General features: G+C 45.2%; 1 protein-coding gene across 2 annotated transcripts; it reads right to left on the bottom strand.

Annotated features, from left to right (window-relative positions):
• Positions 1 to 370: 370 nt before the first annotated feature.
• Positions 371 to 21,375, bottom strand: CWC25 (CWC25 spliceosome associated protein homolog). 2 transcript variants are annotated; one of them, XM_025859354.2, is made up of 10 exons: positions 21,208 to 21,374; positions 18,617 to 18,789; positions 11,958 to 12,194; positions 9,703 to 9,772; positions 8,951 to 9,078; positions 8,209 to 8,272; positions 7,375 to 7,586; positions 6,881 to 6,979; positions 2,306 to 2,467; positions 371 to 1,804 (listed from the first exon to the last, which is right to left on the bottom strand). In XM_025859354.2, the coding sequence occupies exons 1-10, from the start codon at positions 21,223 to 21,225 to the stop codon at positions 1,690 to 1,692; spliced, it is 1,278 nt and encodes a 425-aa protein (XP_025715139.1). In that variant the 5' UTR covers positions 21,226 to 21,374; the 3' UTR covers positions 371 to 1,689. The 2 variants fall into 2 exon arrangements, with proteins under 2 accessions (XP_025715139.1, XP_025715140.1); XM_025859355.2 differs by lacking the exon at positions 6,881 to 6,979 and having other exon boundaries at positions 21,208 to 21,375.
• Positions 21,376 to 21,691: the final 316 nt, after the last annotated feature.

Below are 21,691 nucleotides of genomic sequence, written 5' to 3' on the forward strand. Positions count from 1 at the left end.
TGGGTCTGAAGTGCGCTCCCCCCCGCGGGTCACGCCCCTTTTCCCCGGGGCCAATGAGAGCAGCGGGCCGGGAGCCCTGGGTTTTATGAATGGGTCCCGCACCCACCCACCAGCCGCTTGGCCTCCTTCCTCCAAAGGGTCGAGTTAAGAGACCGGCGGCACCTTTAGACATCTATCCTACAGCGGAGAATCGTAATCGTCTTATTCTCTGGCTCACTTCATGACATCTTTGAGTAAACTGCCCACGCTTTGTTATATAATTCCTCTCGGACGAAGGATCTCCAAACATTTGACACAAATTACGGGTCAGTATTGTTCTGTATGGGAATTCGTAAATTCGGTACTCAGCGCATGGTTGCTCTTTAAACAGTTGCAAAAATAAATGTAGCCTTTATTACCAAGTAATAAAATAAAAGACAATTAGCATAGAGAAGCAGGATGAGGTGATTAAATGAATAACAAGTGTGTTACTTTCTCTCTGGGGAAAGACTGGGTTTTAAGTATTACAGTGCCTGGCATCATAAATGCACAAAAATATAAATCCAAATTCGTTTTAAGCAGAATTAGGGATTAGCAGAACAAGGAACTAGCCCGGCTAATGTGTGGGTCAAGAGGGCCTAAGGAGTTCGTGGGTCAAATGACGGCTTCTGGTAAAAGAACAGAAAAGGGAAAGGAGTAAAGGCAAGAGACTGGTCCCAAGAGTCTTGGGGTTTTTAATACCTGACTAAAAAATAGTAGGAAACTCCTGAAAATCTACAATTGTAATAAGATTACTACATGATTAAAAGGAAGCCATGAAATAAAACAGCTTCCATTTTATTTTCTTTTAAGAGCCAGGGTGGGAACACACTGGTAATTTGGTCCTGACTCCTAAAATCATCTGACTTCACTGCTGCACTGCCCACAGGGGAGCCTGTAAGCAGTGTAAAAGGACAAATACCCTGGATCCTATCTACAAACCCAGGCTTCTCCTAAACTAGCCGGATTCAGAGGGGAAAAAAAGCTGACCTGCCTTACTGTATTACTCAGTAACATTATATAGTACAGTCCCTTACCAAACAAGATGTTCTCACAAAGCTAACTTTTTTAAAAAGCATGTAAAAATTATACATTTATACACATACACACAACACTTTTACAGTTCAAAAGATAGTCAACAGCTCATCTAGTGCTTTTTTGGATTGTTTCCCCTTCCAGATTGTTTGTCACCCCCTTGGCTCTGCCCTAAGCTGACATCATTCTGTCACATTATCTACTAAATCACATAGATGTTCATTTACCCCACGAAGGACAATCTACCTGGGCGACTCAGGAGAGAGGCTTCTGCAAGGTCCGGTCTACACTGAGGCACACTGTTCTCACAGCCAGGAAGAAGTGGCATAGTAAGTACCATGACCACAGGAAACAGCCTTCCAGAGCAGGATGAGTGCTCACACCTAGAGTGTCCAGTGCCCACTCACTAAAACCTATAAGACACTCAGCAAAAGTTACTGAGGGTCCCATAAAGTACGCCACACTGGTTCCCCAAGGAAGTAAGCTGTCTCGGGAATCACTGGAGGAGAGTCACTCTGAACAGCGGTGCTCTGACAACTGTACAAGAAGTCACTTGAACTCTTATAAAGAGAATGTTTAAGGGATCGGCAGCCTCCCTGGAAAATTCAGGAAAACCAGCAAGAGAGGGGATGGCTTTCATCTTTTCATAAAGTTCTTCTCCAGAGCTACTGAGGTTCTCTGTAGAGAGTAGATGTTCCGTTTCACCCTATCCTCCAGGGAGGAGGTAGATGCGCTCTCCAGCTTCATGCGGCTAGGAAGAGAAGACAGGAGAATAACGTGAGTAACAAATATTTGTCAACTGGTCAGCCATCTAGCAGAAATAGAAGAAACAGGTTGCCAGCCATAAAGCAGATGTAGAAACCCAAGCTCTTTTAAGCCCATGTAGGTAACCTTGGAGTGGACTCCATCTGGAACTCAATTTGTTAAAACAACTTCCATCAGGGAAAAGTTATCTGTTTTGGAAACCAAGTAAAGCCTCATTGGAAAAAGGCCTCCTGAGCCATGAATTCTTATTTAAATGGAAGGCAAGGAGATTCAGTGAAAATACCAATTCACTCCTCCTTCCTTCAAATAAAAAATATCCCACTGCCTAGCTAGATGCTGGGAGTAGTAACAAAGGTGGCTTGGAAGCTGACCTCCCTGTTCTCACTGCAGACACAGAAACACCAGGAACACAATGAATGAATCAGCTACCCAACTGCCTCCTTGGAACCACAGCCACGAAAGCCCTTAGGCAGCAAGATGCACTCACTGGATAAACTTCCCATCCCGGGCACCCAGCTTCTCCAGCCTCTGTTCCCGTTCGTCATCCTTAGCGTGCCTCTTGAGGATGTTCAGCCTCTCTTCCTCCCGCCACTTGGCATTTTCCATCATTTCTTGACGTTTTCGCTCTAGTTCCTCTGATGAGAGCTTTCTGTTGAACACAAAACCCATCCTATCAGGTCTACTTCTCTCTCAGCAAAAAAAAAAAACAAACACTACAGGGAGAACAGAAATCAGGTAGGATCCCCGCCCTGCTCTATGGAAATGTTCTACCCAGGGCCACACTCAGCATGAGTTTCCTTCCATCCTAATATCTTGGGCAGATGGCTTCATCCAAATTTCAAAGACTTGTAGGGACGGATTCCCTACTCTCAGTAATCTCTGGAGTGATTCATTATTCTAAACGTTAAATACAAAATATTCCAACTGTTTGCTCAACGACTTATTGAAGAACACAGGACTAAGTTAGCCATGTGACTGACATCTACCATCTACCCATTGGAAATGCTTAGAAATTCATGGACATAGCCCAGGAGTACACCGCTTTAGGAATAAGCTTGAAGCCAGATGCCTGAAGAATTCAGTCAATTCAACTTAATCTCAGAGAGTAATAGGTAGGTCTTCTTCCCTGGCACTCACTGCAAATGAAGTCAGAACAAGAAGAGGAGGTGATGAACCAGGTCAATCACTATTTAACAATGACAGAAATCCAAATCCACTGCTTCTCAAATGGGTATGATAAGCCCATTTAAAAGATCCCCCTTTAAGAGAAAAAATAATTGGTGGAGTCCCATTAGGGAGTGGAATTCAATTTTGAGACAGAAACTTAAAACACTAAAACTTGACATTTAGTTGTCTATAGTGAAATGATAATACTCCCTTTCAAAAAACCCACTAAATAAAATATATAAAACCACAAAGAGAATAGGAGAGAAGACATTGGATAAGAGATGTCTAAAAATTGTTGGAAGATGGAAGTGGATGAAGGGGTGGTAACTACTTTTCACAGATTAGAGAAAACTCAATCCCTTTAAGTGCCCAATACAAACAGAAGCAAAATCCAGGAAAGGCTCAGAGACTGCAGGCACCAAGTAGAGGATGGTGGTAAAGCTCAGTCTTTAAGTCTGTATGAGGAGGGGCGCCTGAGTGGTTCAGTCGTTGGGCGTCTGCCTACGGCTCAGGTCATGATCCCAGAGTCCCGGGATCGAGCCCTGCATCAGGCTCCCTGCTCTGCAGGAAGCCTGCTTCTCCCTCTCCCACTCTCCCTGCTTGTGTTCCCTCTCTCGCTATGTCTCTGTCAAATAAATAAATAAAATCTTTTTAAAAAAAATAAAGTCTGTATGAGGAGCAATTAAGACACCCTGGGTCCTCATGCCTAACTTGGGGAAGCCAGTGATTGTTCTCCCAAACATCGAAAGAGACCTTCCAGAAGGGAGACCCTTCTAGGAGTTTCTGAAGAACTAAGCTAGACAGGAAATCAGAAGTTGCAGGCAAATCAGGCACAGCAAAGGAAGCTGGCAGGGCCACCAGGAGTGAAAATAATTTCTCCCAAAATGCCAGCAGCCAGAGTTAGACCCATTGGTCACACAGCCAAAGGGCTTTTTCCTTCTATAGAAAAAAAAATTTTTTTTAAGATTTATTTATTTATTTGAGAGAGAATGCAAGCAGGGGGAGGGGGAAAAGGGAGAGGGAGAGAATCTCCAGCAGGCCCTCCACTGAGTGTGAAGCCCAACACAGGGCTCAATCCCACGACTCCATGATCATGACCTGAGTGGAAACCAAGAGTCAGGCGCTCAACCAACTGAGCCACTCAGGTACCCTCTTCTATAGAAATGTAATGGTTCCTGGGGGCCTGGGTGGCTCAGTCGGTTAAGCGTCTGCCCTCGGCTAGGGTCATGATCTCAGGGTCCCGGGATTGAGCCCCACAGGGGCTCCCTGCTCGGCGGGGAGCCTGCTTCTCCCTCTCCCTCTGCTGCTCCCCCTGCTTGTGCTCTCTCTGTCAAATAAATAAATAAAAATTTTTTTAAAAAAGAAGAAATATAATGGTTCCTGACAAGAAAACCAAAGACACTGATATAAAAGTGTCCCCAGCTAAAAACCAGTTCAAACCCAATCTCCCACCAGTAGATAAGCCCTGCCCATACACAATACAGTGATCTCAGCTTTAATTCCTTACTCTTACATATGAATAGACAGTGAAATATCATACATTTCAGGAAAGCCTCTCACGTGAAAGAGACCAAAGGAAAACGGAACAGACGAAGATGAAGCACAAAACTTATTAAAAGTTTACAATTAAAAATTTCACTCAGAGATAATGAAAGATATTACATCGATAAAATGAAAAAGGTTTTTAAAATGAAACATTAGGGAGGGGGGCACCTGGGTGGCCCAGTCCATTGAGTGCCTGACTCTTGGTTTCGAGGGATGGAGCCCTGCAGCTCTGGGCTCAGCAGGGAGTCTGCTTGAGATTTTCTCCCTCTGACCCGCCCCCACTTTCTCTCTTTCTCTAAAATAAATAAATCTCTCTAAAATAAATCTCTCTCCAAGATAAGTAAATAAAATCTTTTAAAAAAAATTATAAAAGTGCTGTGTTGCCTGCAAGAAGTTTTGTAATTTCAAAAGCAATGGAAAATATTAATTAAATGGGAGTCCCACAAGACCCCAAAAAATTTTTACAAGAAAAAATAGCCTTATTCCATAAAAGTTGCTTTTTTTAAGAAAAGATTTTATTTATTTATTTTGACAGAGAGAGAGAACTCGCAAGCGGGGAGTAGGGCAGAGGGAGAAAGAGAGAAAATCTCAAGCAGACTGCCCACTGAGCATGAAGCCCTACGTGGGGCTCGATCGCAGGACCGTGAGACTATGACCTGAGCTGAAATCAAGAGTCGGATGCTTAACCAACTGAGCCACCCCCCCAAATTTTGGTGCCCCCAAAATTGCTTAAAATTGAGCATCTTTACTACAAAAGAGAAGCTTCATCTTTTCAGCTGTTAAAGTCGTTTTAGATCACCAATTAAAACATACACACAAAAGAAAATGCACATTTAAAAAATTCTCAGTTATAGCCATAATTTTTCTTTTCATCTTAATTCACTGTCATCTTAATTACATAAAACCACCTCAACCACCTGGAACACCAAACCAACACAATGAGATCACAAAATCTATGCATTAAAGTTTCTGCGCTTTTACTCCTGGGAGAGAGGGGTCTTGAGGGCTCTAACCCATTTAAATCACAAAATTCAACACAAATATTATAAGAAAGGCTGATAAAGTAAGACAAACTAAAGTGATGGCAGATGGCAAAAGAGACAGAAAAACAAAGCAGCATCTGAAAAAGCATAGTCACACACTGACCAAGAGCCTTAAAACACAAAAACAAACACACGCTCATGAGCATTAACCCAAAGAGCAGCATAACTTCCAGCCCAGCTGAAAAACTGTCACCAATAAAAGATTAAATTCTACATAACATACTCTGTCTGAGAAGGCAGGGAAACATTACAACATATTTTAGAAAGTTGTCAGTCAAGATTAAAACTTTTTTAAAAAGTTTCTGTTCCTGGGACGCCTGGGTGGCTCAGTTGGTTAAGCGACTGCCTTCAGCTCAGGTCATGATCCTGGAGTCCCGGGATCGAGTCCCGCGTCGGGCTCCCCGCTCAGCGGGGAGTCTGCTTCTCCTCGGACCCTCCCCCCTCTCAGGCTCGCTCTATCTCTCTCTCAGATAAATAAATAAAATCTTTAAAAAAAGTTTCTGTTCCTTAGAAACTTAGGGAATCAGGCAATCAAGAGTTAAAAGGGACCTGTAGGGTCTGCCTCTTTTTTACCATGGTGAATAGAAGAGGTGGTGTAGACTCCCAGTGTTCTCAATGTTGACTGCCTCTTGAAATCACTGGGAAGCTTTAAAAATACTGATGTCTGGGCCCACCCCCAGAGATTATGATGTAATAGGGCTGGGGTGCAGCCGGGTAATGGAATTTTTTTTAAGCTTCCCAGATGATTCTACTGTGCAGCCAACTTGTTTAGGCAGTAAAAGGAAGTTCAGAAAAGTTGCCCATCTCCTCTCAACTTCTACAAAGAGTAAGCGAGACCCCCCAGAAACAGGCTTTTGTGGGCACAGCCACCTCCCCTCACGTCCCAGGGCTGAATGCCCCTGTTCGGTCTAACTCACTCCACACCCAACTCCAACACAGAGTCCATCTTAGGGTGTCTGCCTTCAAGGAGAGCACCCTGCTTCCCCTTCAGCTGATGCCCCAAGAAAGGAACACTCTCTTGAGAAAAGCTTCTCTGTGGAAATCTCTGTGACAATTAGCATGTTTACAGATGTCCAGAGAGAGTCACTTAAGCAATTGTTCGTTAAGTTAAAACTATTACTTTGTCCTTTCAATGTGCCTCGCAGGGAAGGGAGGCGGTCCAGACTGTTAAAAGCTGACAGGAAGAATAAAAGCTGGTTTGGTAAAAAAAAAAAAGGTGATGTAGATTATCCACTTGCCCTGGTTTGAGCCACTCCTAGACTCAGGCCTGCAGAGTCTGCAGTTCACACCTGGGGCTCCTGACTCACCTGGTGTAACCAGGAGCATGCCGCCTTTGGTAGATCTCCTTTTTAGGTGATGGGCTTTTAGTTCGGCCTCTCTCTCTCCTGTTGACCTTTGAGTTGTGCCTGTGACAGACACAGAGTGGGCAGAGAGGAGAAAAGCCTTTTCAATACAGGGGCTTTTATCATGTCCCTCAAATAATGGGAGAAAAGCTAACAGTCCTAGAATTATAATCCAAACTGAAGAGAACAGAGGGCAGAAGTGGAAGAAAAGCAAACACAAAGATACGTAAGATTTGATATTAAACTCACTCCAAAGATTCCACATATATAAATATGTAGTTCTAGGGGCCTGAGCTTTACATTGAGGTGGCCGGGGGTGGGGAACGACAGGGACATGCAATATAAAGTAAATAAAGCAAAGACATTTGGAAAAATTAATGGACATCAGTAAAAGCAAATACCTGCTGTGACCAGCCCCCACATTTACAGGCCATTTCTCAGTGAATTCCCACACTCACGGTTTGCTTGGCCTCGGGGACCGTGACCTTCCACCTGGGGATCGAGAACTCCTGTCCCGGGACCCCGCTTCTCGGGTGCTCTTCTTGTTGGCATGTCTGGGAGGTGAGTGGGAGGAGCTTCTGGACCTGGAATAATTCTTCAACCCGTGCATTCCCTTTTGCTTGGCCATCAGAGAACTCTGCACTCCCTGGCTATGGTAGGAGTCCCTGATCTATAGCATCAAGGAAAGGAAGAGAAGGTATTCATAGGAGAATCTGCAGCTCAGGAGAAAATGCAGTGAAACAAGGAAATGAATGAGCACTGAGGTTCCGTAAGAAGCCAACCGGGCGTACCAAGCCCATCACACAGTTACCACAGAGAAGCACTCAAACTTAGCAAAGTTCTCTGCAGAATCCCCTCAGAGAAAGGACCCTGCCAGCCACCTGCACTGCCTTAACTTCACCACAGCCTGAGTAGGAGCAAGAGACAGGGCATGGAGACCAGGACCTAAGGTTAAACCTACTAAAAAAGGAATCTAGAGGGATGGTGGTTAAAAGCCATCAACCTGGAAGCTAAAAATGCCTGCATTTCATTGAAATTATGTGCAGAGGGAGAGGCAGAATGCCTGCAGGCCCCCCTAGTGGTTTAGGCTCTCCACTCAGAGGGCCCTCAGCCCCGGCTGGAGGCTCAGGGGTAAGGAATGGGCCAGCTCCCCAGCAGCCCTGACCCTGGTGGCCCAAACTCCCTCCTTCCCTCATGATGTCTGATTGGCTGCTAGAAATGCTCTCTGTCCAAACAGGCTCTCAAGTCAACACATTCCAAAGTCCCTCCCTATGAGATGCCCACATCCTTACCTGTAAGCCATATCCCGGGGCTCTGGACAGCACAGGGGAAGAATCTGCCATCTTCTTTTGAGATCTAAGTGATTAAAACACACATTCATTGAAAAAGAAAACGCATAAAGGTCCAGTTTAAATCTCTTGTGCTGAAGCAAGCTTCCTGCTTCAAACGTGACCTTTCCCACTTGTGCTATCACTCGGCAGTGTGGCTGTCTATTTGGACTGTCTCTGCTGGAGAATGCATCAGCACAGTCATGTTTTTCCTGTGAAAACCCGTGGGCCTAGCTTTTCAGCCCCAACGCCTGAACATGTTCTCCTCTCACCTCGTGCTGCTATTCTAGGGACTAAGAGTGAGTCAGCAGTGACAATGCTTGCTGCTCCCACAGACAAGACACACAGAATGGGCCCACATGGGCCCATTAATGCATTAAAAAAAAAAAAAAGAAAGAAAGAAAAAGAAGGCTACATAAAATCCACTTCCGTCTTGGAGGAGTCACAAGCAGAGATGGAAGTCACATCTAGGATGTCTGCGCTGAGACCTACAAGGCGACGGTCAGCTCCGTGAGGGGCCGCGCCGAGACCTCCAATGAACGCAGGTGCTGGATGGAGAGTTCTGTGGGCATGGGGCCCACGTGCGAGTGCTCACCCCTGAAACCCCAGTGCCTGGCAGTTCCCAAGACAGAGCAGGCGTCCGTGACTATCTGCAGAATGAATGAGTCAATGAGTCAATGAGGGAGGCCCACCTCCGCATGCTCACCTCCCCCGGCCGCGCTCCTCCTCGCTACTGCAACCATCACTACTTGAGCTTCTGTGCTTGTGTTTCTTGTGCTTCTTCTTCTTCTCCTTCTTCTTCTTCTTCTCCTTTTTTTCCAGACTCCTTTGCAACTAGAAAACAGCCAGAACATAGCCATGCAAGATCAGGGAGAGCCTTGAGGGGCCTGGTTCATGCACAAACTACCTGACTCTGTGCCTCTGGGTCTACAGGGGTCCAGGATGCTAGCCGAGCTTCCCTGTCAACAGGAAGGGGCAAGTGTTAACACTGGCAGTGCGCAAACACCCCCTGGACTACTGAACAGAATATCTGGTGGGTGGAGCTAGGACTTGGTATTTGTAAACCATCCCCAGAACCAATGCCTTGGAATTCCCAATCTGTCCAAAGAACTCCAACTCTACTGAAAGCAATCGGGGACTGCAAGATCAATTTTTACATTTTCCTTACCAACTAATCCAAAACACATTCACGTGGTACATCAAGTGAATGATAAATGGGCCCTAGAGGCTCGACACCACGTGATCTCCTGAATACACTGTATGATCAGGACTTCCCCAGGCATGTCCCACACTCCTAATTTCTAAAAAAACCGACATCACATGATGCTTTTCCAACCAAACAACATGAAAGAGGAAATCATTCTGCTTTCCTGCTCATAAGGTTAGAGTGAAATGAGAGAAGTTCTCATGTTAAGTAGCTACAAGATCCTCTTAGTGCTTATTTGATAAACTCCTTACCAATTCTTTGATTTTCTTCATTTTCACAGGATTATTCAACACCTCTCTTTTTTTCTCCTCCTCCTTCTTCCTAAAAAAAAATAAAATAAAATAAATAAAAAATAATAAAAACCATGACTATCTCTTTCGGCAAGGGGATTAAGTCATTCACTCTACTCTCTACAAGTCTACACAGCAATCTTTTTTCCAAATGCACGCAGACAGGTTTTGTGTTAAAAGCTGTATGGTGGTGTGGAAGCCTTCAGGCTTCTTCCTCAAACCTACAGAAGGGACTGAATATTGGAGGGCAAGGTCACACTGCTTTCCTGTGGTACAGAAGAGTGCGTGTGGGGGTGCCTGGGTGGCTCAGTCGTTAAGTGTCTGCCTTCGGCTCAGGTCATGGTCCCGGGGTCCTGGGATCGAGCCCCGCATCGGGCTCCCTGCTCGGCGGGAAGCCTGCTTCTCCATCTCCCACTCCCCCTGCTTGTGTTCCTGCTCTCGCTATCTCTCTCTCTGTCAAATAAATAAATAAAATCTTTTAAAAAATAAATAAATAAATAAATAAAATTCTAAAAAAAATAAGTCTTACTCTCATTTATTCTCATGACAGTAAACTGGTCAGCCTTCATGGAAGACAATTTGGCAACACTTATCACAGCCCGCATAATCTTTAATCTTATAAATTCTTCCCTAAGAATTTGTTACTGTAAGGATATAATCCAGGAAGGTCCCCACAAAGCTGTCCATATTATAACAATGAAAATGTGGAAACAAGTTAGGGCCCAATAAGAGAGTATTAATAAATAAATTATGTAATATCCACACAATGTAGACATAAAAAACAGTATTATAGGAGCACAGTTAGTGACATAGAAAGATGTTTGCTATATATAACTTGGTGAAAAAAAGTTCATAAAATAATATGCATAATATTTGTACATCAATGTTCAGAGCAACATTATTCACAATAGCCAAAAGGTGAAAATAACCCAAATGTCCACTGACAGATGAAGAGACAAATAGAATGTATGCAATGGAGTATTATTCAGGCTTAAAAAGGAAGGAGGGGACGCCTGGGTGGCTCAGTGGGCTGAGTGACTAACTCTTGATTTCAGCTCAGGTCCCAGGATAGAGCTCCTCGTTGGGGGGGTCCCCACTCAGCAGGGAGTCTGCATGAGGTTCTCCCTCTCCCTCTGCCCCTGACCCTGCTTGCGCACGCTCTCTAAAATAAAGTCTCAAAAAAAAAAAAAAAAAAGGGAAGGAAATTCTGACATATGCTACAACACAGATGAACCTGTGAAGACCTTATGCTGAGTAGAATAAGCCAGTCCCACAAAAAGATGAGGCTTATGTGAGGCTCCTAGAGTAGTCAAACTCACAGGCACAGAAAGTAGAATGGTGGTTCCCAGGGGCTGGGGGAGGGGGAAATGTGGACTTCTTGTTTCATGGGTAAAGAGTTTCAGTTTTGCAAGGTGAAAAACTCCTAAAGATGGGTGGTGCGGATGGCTGCCCAATAGGGTGAATCTACTTAATGCCACTGGGCTATACACTTACAAAGGGTTACGACTGTAAATTTTATGTTATGTTTTACTTACCACGATTTAACTAATTAAGAAGCTAACAAAATGGAAGAAAATATTTGCACATACATACACAGTATCTTTACATACACCTATGCAATACCTTTACTATGTAAATAACTTCAAAATTTTTTCAAAATTAGAAATATAAATGACAAATGTTTTTCAATGTTCAACTTTATACATCTGAAATAAAATGCTGCAAATTAAACCAAAAAAATTAATATGCACAGCATGAGTTGGCACCCAAAATGCAACTCTACTTTGATATGTTACATATTAGGGTTTCAAGGAAGATTCTAACGTTTCTTTTTAAAGGGTTCTGCTGTACAAAAAAAAAAAGAGGGGTTGGGGGGGTAGAAGGCCTGCTCTCCCACCTATCCCGCGCTATACATAGTCCCAAATTTCCAAAAAGCTGCCAGCCTTTCTCACCTTGCTTCTAACTCCTATTTTTGTTCAAGAGCCAAAGGTAAATGAATAATCTGGTCTGGTCTGGTCTGGTCCACTGGCCATCACTTATCACATGGCCCAGATAAGACACCCCTGATAGATCCTCCTTCCCAACATCAGGGAAACCAAATAGAGACAAATCCTTTTACAGGGCAGAGAAAAGGCAAGAGGAAACCAACTGTGAAGCTAAGCAACTCTGAAAAAAACCAAAACAAAACAAAACCCCTCCTAGCTGGCCACCAGTACCTGATGATGAAGAGTGGGTCCTCCCGGATTTTGCTGGCCATATCAAGAAGGGAATTGGCACCGGAAGGGGCAAAAATAGAGCCTGGGAGTAGTCCTGTCTCTGAAGAACAGCCTGCCTCCTTCTCCTCCATCTTCTCAAAAACGTACTTGTCAATGGGGCGCCCCAGTAAGTACTCATCACGGTTCACCATCCCACCAGGACCCTGATACATCCAGTCCAATTTTTCTTCTTTTTTCCTAGTTCAAGACAAAAAAACACAATCAAAGGAAATGTAGACTCTTGCAGACCTACACATGCAACCCGAACACAAGGGCTAGAGGACTCCAGCTGGTCGGAGCAGGACCCATTCTCCAGGAACCTCACAGAGCTAAACCCTGTGCTCCATGTGGCACACGAGAACACATGGTGCTTGTCGGCATGGAGCTCACCATTCAGGGGAGAGATCGTTTCCACACTCTTAACGCCAATTTATGTGGAGAAAGTATCCCTCAACCTGAGGCGTGGACATTTGCTCAGGGCTTCTCAAGTCTCCTTTACCAAGCCTTTATATTCTGCTTTCATTTTGAGGAGAACAGGAAACAATAAGCAGATTCTGGATCATCTCATTACCAAGAACAATCTCAGTGACCGCATATGCAGTTCTGTGAAGTGTGTTTGGGTGCATGTTGTCACATGGGCACCAGCAGCAATTCTCCACTTGAGAAGATAATGAGAAAAGACCAGAGATACCTGAATAAGCAAATTATGTTTTCAAGCCAAAAGACAGGGGCCAAGTTATGTCCAATATTTGCCAAACCAATACTGCCCTGTGGTTCTGAGAGAAAGAAGTGGTGGGAAAATCGAACCTCACACAACAGACAGTAAAGGCATACCGAATTCCCAAGTGCCTGTGTGGAAGAGCCAATACCACGTTCACACTGCAAGCGGCAAAGCAGTTTCATCAAAACAGTATTATCTGTAACATTAAATTCAACATTTATTGAATATGGCTTCTTAACATTTGTGTATTTTTGCTTAAGATTATGTAACAACTATGAGCATAAAGGATGTCTTCCTAAGTTATGTGTCTTTGGACAATTTTTTTTTAAGATTTTATTTATTTATTTGAAAGAGAAACAGAGTGTGCAAGAGCGGGGAGATGGGGGAAGAACAGAGGGAGGAGAAGCAGACTCCCCACTGAGCAGCGAGCACAACACAGGGTTTGATCCCAGGACTCTGAGATCATGACCTGAGCCAAAGGCAGACACTTAACTGACTAAGCCACCCAGGGGCCCCGGTTTAAAAATATTCTTATTAAAAATGTCCAGGGGTGCCTCAGTGGCTCAGTCGGTTAAGTGTCTGACTTGATTTTGGCTCAGGTCACAATCTCAGGGTTGTGGGATCGAGCCCTACATAAGCCTCTGCACTCAGCACAGAGTCTGCTGGAGATTCTCTCTCTCCCTCCATGCTCACGCTCTCGAAATAAATAAATAAACAAACAAACAAATAAATAAATAAATAAAATCTTTAAAAAATAATATTTTAAACCAATGATGGAGGGGCATAACCCTTAGTTTTAGTTTAGTTTTGTTTTTTTTCCTATTAAAAGGATGGGTTTGAGAAACACTATAGTCTAGAATTAAGAACCGATTGTGGGCCACTGGGGTCGAGCTCCACCCAGCTTGCCCGGCCTCACTCACACCACTGGAGTCAAGATGGAGGAGTATAGTGAGGACCATGCCCTGTGGGAGGCCTTTAATGATGGGTACCATAGGTACTGATATCTTTCAAGCAATTAAAGGTTCTTATCATTCTCCAGCTGGAATAAACCAGAAACTTCAAGGGAGTTTGACAGCTATTAAAGTCAGGCCTCCACAGTTGGGAGGTAGCTTTATAGTTTAGGAAGGCCTGTTTTCCAGATTGACTGTTGAATGGTTCAAGCTAGAGGGAAAGAAGATCTCTGGAACTCCACCAAAAAGTGCTGCCTTACCAGAAGCCACAATGGCAGCAAGAAATGGACCAGTGGCCATGGTTGTTGGGTCAGCTAGGATGGGTGATCCAAGGTTTAACTGGAGGAGCTGATACCTGGTGGACAAAATTTGCCTTTGTGCAGTTTCCCAATTGTCCTTAGTTTGCTGAAGACCCCTCCCAGTTGCCTTCACCCAGTTACCACCCTCACCACTGGAGACTATGGACAATGCCAATAGGACTTCTCTCCCTGGATTTCTTTATTTTTTTTAATCTATTTTTTTTTAAGATTTTATTTATTTATTTGACAGCGAGAGAGAGAACACAAGCAGGGGGAGTGGGAGAGGGAGATGCAGGCCTCCCGCGGAGCAGCAAGCCCGATGCGGGGCTCAATCTCAGGATCCCAGGATCATGACCTGAGCCGAAGGCAGACGCCTAACGACTGAGCCACCCAGGCGCCCCATCTCCCAGGATTTCTTTAACAGAATAAGCTGTAGTTCAAGAAGGATTTGGGAAGACCAAGGCATTCAGAAGAGTGCATGGCACAAAGTAAGTACTAAATAAACACTAGCCGGTCCCTTTATTAGCTATATGTATATGCTTCTCTCTCCCACCAGGTTTACTCACCTGTGAATCCCAGACAACTGCCTAATCATCACGTGTTCAGTGTTTGCCATTTTGTGGTCAATGGATCTTGAGCGAGGCAGTACTTTTTGAAAGAAAAGCCATGTCTTGGTGATTGGGTCAGGGGAACTTTCAAAGGACATTCTCAAAGACGACTGGAGGGATCATGCCTATGCATGCCTGCCACTAACAGGGATGGGGAAGCTGAGAAAAAAGATTCATTTATCCATTTGTAAACATTTACTTTGCTACTTCCTAGAGCCAGACAGATGAGGAAGGCCAGAGGATGAAAAAGATTCAGGCAGCCAGGTCGCTCATAAGCTACTGGATGAGGCACAGAGGTCCACGCATTACCAAGCGGTGCTGACGAGCACTAAGCATGTGCTGAGCGGACTCAGGGAGTCCTCAGCATGAAGGTGACAAGCAGCACTGCAGGAATGAAGTAAATCTGACAGAGAGAGAATAAAGGGAGAAGAGCAGCTAGGAGACGAGGGAGAAGCTGAGTAAGTGAAGGAAAGAGAAGACATGATATAGGAAGAGGTAGGAGGACGAGCAACCTGTAGGCCAAGAAGCAAAAACGTCTCTGGGGTAGGGCAACTGGGTCAAATATAAAAGAAAGGATATAAAAAATGAAGACAGGGGCGCCTGGGGGGCTCAGCAGGTTGAACATCTGACTCTTGATTTTGGCTCAGGTCCTGATCTCAGGGCTAGGGGATCGAGCCCCATGTCAGGCTCCGCGCTGGAGTCGGCTTGAGATTCTCTCCTTCTGCCCCTCCCTTCACTCGTGCACACGCTCTCTCTCCCTCTCCCTCAAATAAATAAATTAATTAATTAATTAAATAAAATCTTACAAACAACCAAAAACAAAAAACAACAGCAGATACTTCTATAAAGTAGTATTTTCATGGCTCTGTTGAGTCTTGAAGGGACTCAACAAGTATCAGTCCTACTCAGTCAGGCCCTCTAGTAAGAGAACACACTGAATTGCCAAGATCCAGGGCTTGGCCTGGTTCCACCACTACCCAGTTGCATAGTTACTTCTGTGCATGCAAGTTACTTCCATATCCCCGTGTCTAAAATAGAGCTAGTAACCACCATCTCTCACTGTTAACTCTGAGGTTTTAGATGAGAAGATACTTGGGGGAAAAGCCATGTAAAATCAAAATGATCTTGGGGTGTCTGGGTGGCTCAGATGGTTGAGTGACTGACTCTTGGTTTCGGCTCAGGTCATGATCTCCGGGTCCTGGGACCGAGCCCCATATTGGGCTCCATGCTCAGCGTGCAATCTGCTTGAGAGTCTCTCTCTCTCCCTCTGCCCCTCCCACTCATGCTGTCTCTCTCTAAAATAAATAAAATCTTAAAAAAAAAAAAGGCAAGATGATCTATAGATTTTTTGTTGTTGCTATCATTAAAGATATAAACCAAGTTCTCAATCAAGCTGCCCGTTAGGATCACCAAGAGCTCTTAAAAGATACAGATGCCCTTGCCCTACATACCCCCTGCTATTCTTAGGGAACCACTCCTATCTTTAATCTTCCTAGAATACTCTAAAGTGCAAAGGCTGAGAAACACTGGTATAGATGACCATCTAGAGCACATAATTTTCTAGAATTATCCATAAATACTAAAGCAACACTCTATTGCAAAGAGGGATTTGGACATCCAGGATAATACGTGTATTAAGTTTTCTATTTGTTCTGAGAGATGCATTACAAATATAGAAAAGATTATCTGACCCATGGAAGTGAATCATTACAGGGTTAAAAGGATTCTACTGGCATTTTATAGGATAAATTAAAAGCATGTCACTGTGCAAAGAGCTATACAAAGCAGTGAGATGGACAAGCAGATGATTAAATACATCTGCAAGTAAAGACCAAAAAAAGGACATACATGCTGACCTTTGTGTTTTGTAATGTTTGAGGATACATGAGGGGGCAAAGAAAAAAAAAATCAAGAATATAAAATCAACTTCCTCCTACTCATAAGAGGTAAGCAGGCATGAGAGTCAGCAAAGGATAAACGTTTAACTCCTTGCTCTGAAGCTGTTCATCTATACTCCCACCTCATTAACTAGACTCTGCAAAGCCCAGATTTCTGATACAACAGGCATATGATGTGTAATGCTTTGCTGAATAAGAATTTCAAGGGGTGCCTGGCTGGTTCAGTCAGAAGAGCATGTGACTCTTGATCTCAGGATTGTGAGTTTGAGCCCCACGTTGGGTGTAGAGATTACTTTAAAATAAAATCTTAAAAAAAGTTTTTTTCAGGCGCCTGGTGGCCCAGTCGTTAAGCATCTGCCTTCGGCTCAGGTCAGGATCCCAGCATCCTGGGATCGAGCCCTGCATTGGGCTCCCTGCTCCGCAGGAAGCCTGCTTCTCCCTCTCCCACTCCCCCTGCTTGTGTTCTCTCTCTTGCTGTCTCTATCTGTCAAATAAATAAACTTTAAAAAAATCTTAAAAACAATTTTTTTTCAAAAATATTTTACTTTTGGTTAGCGGAAAAGCAAAATCTTATAGACTAATAAGTACTGAACCTAAAATTGGTATCTGTTTTAAAATCAAGGGTTCATAAAATCTAGTTTCACACAGAACAATGTGTGTTCACCTTATAAACTGCCCAGGAATTAATCTGAATGTGTGAAATTTACTGACATTAAATTATAATGTAGGCACCTGGCTAGAGCATGCAATTCCTGATTTCAGAGTTGTGAGTTTGAGCCCCACATTGGGGACAGAGTTTACTTTTTTTTTTTTTAAAGATTTTATTTATTTATTTGAGAGAGAGAGAGAATGAGAGAGAGAGAGCACATGAGAAGGGGGAGGGTCAGAGGGAGAAGCAGACTCCCTGCCGAGCAGGGAGCCTGATGCGGGACTCGATCTAGGGACTCCAGGATCATGACCTGAGCCGAAGGCAGTCACTTAACCAACTGAGCCACCCAGGCGCCCGGGGACAGAGTTTACTTAAAAAAAAATAACAACAACACATTTTTAAAAATGTAAAGTATATAATTTACATAAAGCGTATAAAGTAAAATAATTTAACGTATGTCTATGGTACTAAAAAACATAAAATTTCATTCCCTTATCTCATTTGATGTATTAATGTCATAAATATATTTTGTTCTATTTAAAAATTCTAAAAAACTCTATTTTAAAACATTCCAAGTTTCACACTTGAGTCAGAATGGCCTTCTCCCCAATCCAGTATCCTGAAAGAATGTGACTGTCACCATGCCTAAGTTCCATAATGCCATTTCCATGTGTACGTTTCACATACACACACCATCCTGAATGCCACAGATCCTCTTGTCATGAAGTATTAAAGAAAAGCCCTAGATACCCAATGGGGAGAGTATGCCACCACCACCCCAGAGGCATGAACAAGGAGAATGACAGTACAGATTACTCCGATTTTAGTCTATATGTTGTTTTCACTCAACTTAAGAATGCGACGCACATTTTATGCTTTTTGTTTTTCTCAGAATACATTTGCTCCCACCTCATTTTATGAGACGGACAGGTTAACGATCATCTGCTGCTCCTATCCTATTTCATACATGAGGAAACTGAAGTAGGGTGAAACGGAGTGGGACTGTCCACAGTCACACAACTTTTACTGACAGACACCACCCACCTGCTTCCATGAGACCTCACTGCCCCCCTAACATGAGTCTGCAGTACATAAACAAAAGCAGGACTGAGGTCCGGACACACTCTGAGAGGTGGGGAGGAGGCAATCATCCTCAGGCATGCTTATTAATCACCAACCATGCGCGAGGCCTACACTAAGCCCTTTACACGCTATCTCATCTGATCCTCCACAAACCTTGGGACTTGGGTACTCTCATTCCCCTGGTTCTACTGAGGTAACTGAGGCCCCCACACTTGCTCCCAGTGACACAGTTAGACTGTTACACACAAAGCCAGCCTGAGAGCCCAGGCCGGACTGACTCCAAAACCCATGCTTGTAGCCAGCAGTTCTATGACAAGTGGATGATGCAGCTGCAGGCCAGCCCCACGGTGCCCCACGCCACCGGGACAGCCCCAGCCCCGCTGGCCCACTGCGGCCTCAGCCTCTCACTCACTTGACAGCCCCAACATCCTCAGCGTAGCGCTGCATCTCTTCCCGGGCCCTCTCCTCCCGCAGCTCCCGCTGCAGCTCCTCGATCTTCTTCCGCTCAGCCTCATGCTTCTGCTCAGCCTTCCACACCTTCTCCACATTGCGGAGGGTCTGTGGATGCCAGCTCTTCTTCAGATTCTGTGGTGAATGAAAGAAGGGAGAAAACAACACAGGGGCTGGGTGGGCGGGTATGGGCCCCCCCCCATTCCCTGTTCAGTCCCAAGCAGACATCTAAGGCCAAGACGTTCTTCACAATAGTGAGGTTGGCACCCAATAATCTCTCACACATCTGGGGGTCTTGTTCAAGTATGTAAAGCTTCAGCATAGAACAGGCCTTTTCTGGATTCCCTTTGAACACTGTTAGCCTGAAATGTTTACGAATCAGACTTCCACTGGCCATGCCTGAACTAAAGTATGGTGGTGACAGGAAAGGGGGAATGGGCAGAGAGGTGGGAAGGTAAACTCTGAAAGGCAACAGAACTCTAGTGCGTTTGGCAGGGGACATTCATTTTTATGAACACAATCTTCTCCCTGAGTCCAGTTAACCTCCCTTAACCTTATGTGGTTTATAACCCCACCAAGTACCTCTTTCAACCTTCCTTCTTGGGAATCTCCCCTCAGTTCTGATCTCCCCTTCATGCTGCACCCTAAAGCACCTCAAGAATGCTTCTCGTCTCCCTCCTCCCCATCAGCCACTGCTTTGGTTCAGCTGTCAACCAGGGAAGGTTTCCTGGAAGAAGTGACATCTAATGACAATTACAATTTAGCCCAGTGATGTAGGAAGCAGGGAGGAGCAGGGGTAGATTTCCAGAGGGAACAGCACACACAACTTGAGGCCCAGTGGTGAGAAAGAACATAGCACAAGAGATTCCGTGGGGCTAAAGAAGGCATGCGAGCTGATGAGGAGGAGGGGTCTAAGATGAAGCCAAACAAGCCAACTAAGAAAGGAACAGAGTAAGTGCCTTATAAACCGTGTTAAGGGGGTGGGCTTTATCCTGTGGACAGTAGGAAACACTAAACAGTCATATGCAGGTGACAGGCATGACTAGCTATCATGTTTAGAATGCACTGGAGATGGCTGAGATTGAGGACCAGGAGACCAGTTAAGAAGCCTAAATGAGAAAACCTACAAGAGGTACGTGGTGTGTAGAAGGTATTCAGTCAATGAGGGCTCTCTTTTCTTTCTTTTCTCTTTTCTGCCTTGTCCTTTTCCCTTCATCAGGCTGCTCAGTCCCCTACCCCACCCCATCCATCCCCAGCCTTGTTCTACTGGTCTTTCTTCCCTTCCTTCAACATGGGTGTTTTTGCCCCCCAGGGAACGTTTGGCAATGCCCAGAGACATTTTTGGTTGTCCCAACTGGAGAAGAAGAGTGCTACTGGTATCCAGTGGATAGAGGCCAAGGATGCTGCTCAACATCCTACAATGCATAGGACCCCCCCACCCCCCACACACACAAAAAGCAAAACAAAGAATTATCCAACCCAAAATGTCAATAGCACTAAGGCTGAGAAACCCTGAATTAGAGCTTTCCTGCCCCTAAATGCAGTTACCTGAAGAACATTCTAAACTGGGCGCCTGGGTGGCTCAGTAGGTTAAGCGTCTGCCTTTGGCTCACGTCCCAATCTCAGAGTCCTGGAATGGAGTCGTCAGGCTCCCTGCTCAGTGGTGAGTCTGCTTCTCCCTCTTCCCTTTGCCCCCACCCCTGGCTCGCATACTCACTCTCTCATAAATAAATATTTTTTTAAAAGACTACACTAAATCTTAGAGTCTTGGAAAGCATTCTAATCAACAACACCTGACAAACTCTAATACAGATACTGGACAGGTAGCAAAACCCATCTATTTGCTGATTCAATCAGCTACACTTTAAAGAGGTTAGCATCTTTCTGATCTTGTACCATGCTCTTGTGGGTCCTCTGCCCTATCAGGAGCTCAGCACACTACAAATGAACTATACAGTTTAAGAGAAATTGCCACATAACTTATATTAAGTGCTATAAACGCAGAAGAAAGCTGTCACTACAGATCAGAATGCAGCATTGAAGGAGGAGTGGAAGTCAGAAAGGTGGACGTGAAGAAGATAATTTCAGGTTTAAAATAGATATGGCTCAGGGGCGAAGAGAATGGGGCACGACCACTCCTATTACAGCCCCAAACATGACTGAACTCCCAGCTGAGGAAGAGAGAAGTGTCCCAAGACAAGATACACAAAATCAAGCCTGCGTGACTTGGTATCTGCCTCCTTTCGTAGGCATGGTTCCACCACCACCACCCCCTCCCGGACCTTCCCAGAATTTCCAGCGGGGAAGGTCCCCAACAACAAACACACAAACACCAGCCGCCACAGCTGGCGACACACTTCGCACACCTTCCCAGGTCTCTACCTGGTCCCTCCGTAGCCCCAGAGATCGGTCTCCTCTTCGAGACTACGCTCCCTTCTTGCGAAAGCACGGCTGTGTAGCCATGGTCACCCACTCCCACACCTTCCAATTTCCGTCCACAGCCGGGGTCGGTCTCCGGCTCCGTCCTCCCCCGCCCAGGCCTCCCTCACTTACCAGATCTCCGCCCCCCATGACAGCTGAGAAGTTTCCTTTCTGCGCGGACCTGGAAGACTCGGGAGGGATCGAGAGGAAACGCAGAAAAATAGTTCAGCGGCTACCTGCCTGCCACTTTTACTGCCCGATCTAGAGCCCACTTCCGGGAGGGCGCCCTATTCCTGCGTCGGCGTCGCGGGACGATGACGTTTAGTACACTGTCGCGCAGTGCGGGGTTAGCGTCACGAGCAGTCTCACGACTTGGGGCCCGGATCTCGCGGCGCCTGTGGTCGGGTTTTGGACACCTCTGTTGGCCCCTCACCCGGTTTCGGGAACGCTGTGTTGAGACGGCGCTGCTCGGTCGTCTTACGGTCGGCCGGGGGTGCCCCGCCGGCCATGGCAGCGCGCCACGACGTTCACCCCGCCGCGCACGGGCTCCACCCGGCTTCTCCCCGCCCCGCTCCACTGCCAATTCGCCTCCACCCCGCACACCCCTCTCACGGCC

Source organism: Callorhinus ursinus, unplaced genomic scaffold (genome assembly GCF_003265705.2).
Source record: "Callorhinus ursinus isolate GAN/ISIS: 27379988/994484 unplaced genomic scaffold, GSC_fseal_2.0 scaffold52, whole genome shotgun sequence".
In the NCBI taxonomy this organism is placed as follows: Eukaryota; Metazoa; Chordata; class Mammalia; order Carnivora; family Otariidae; genus Callorhinus; species Callorhinus ursinus.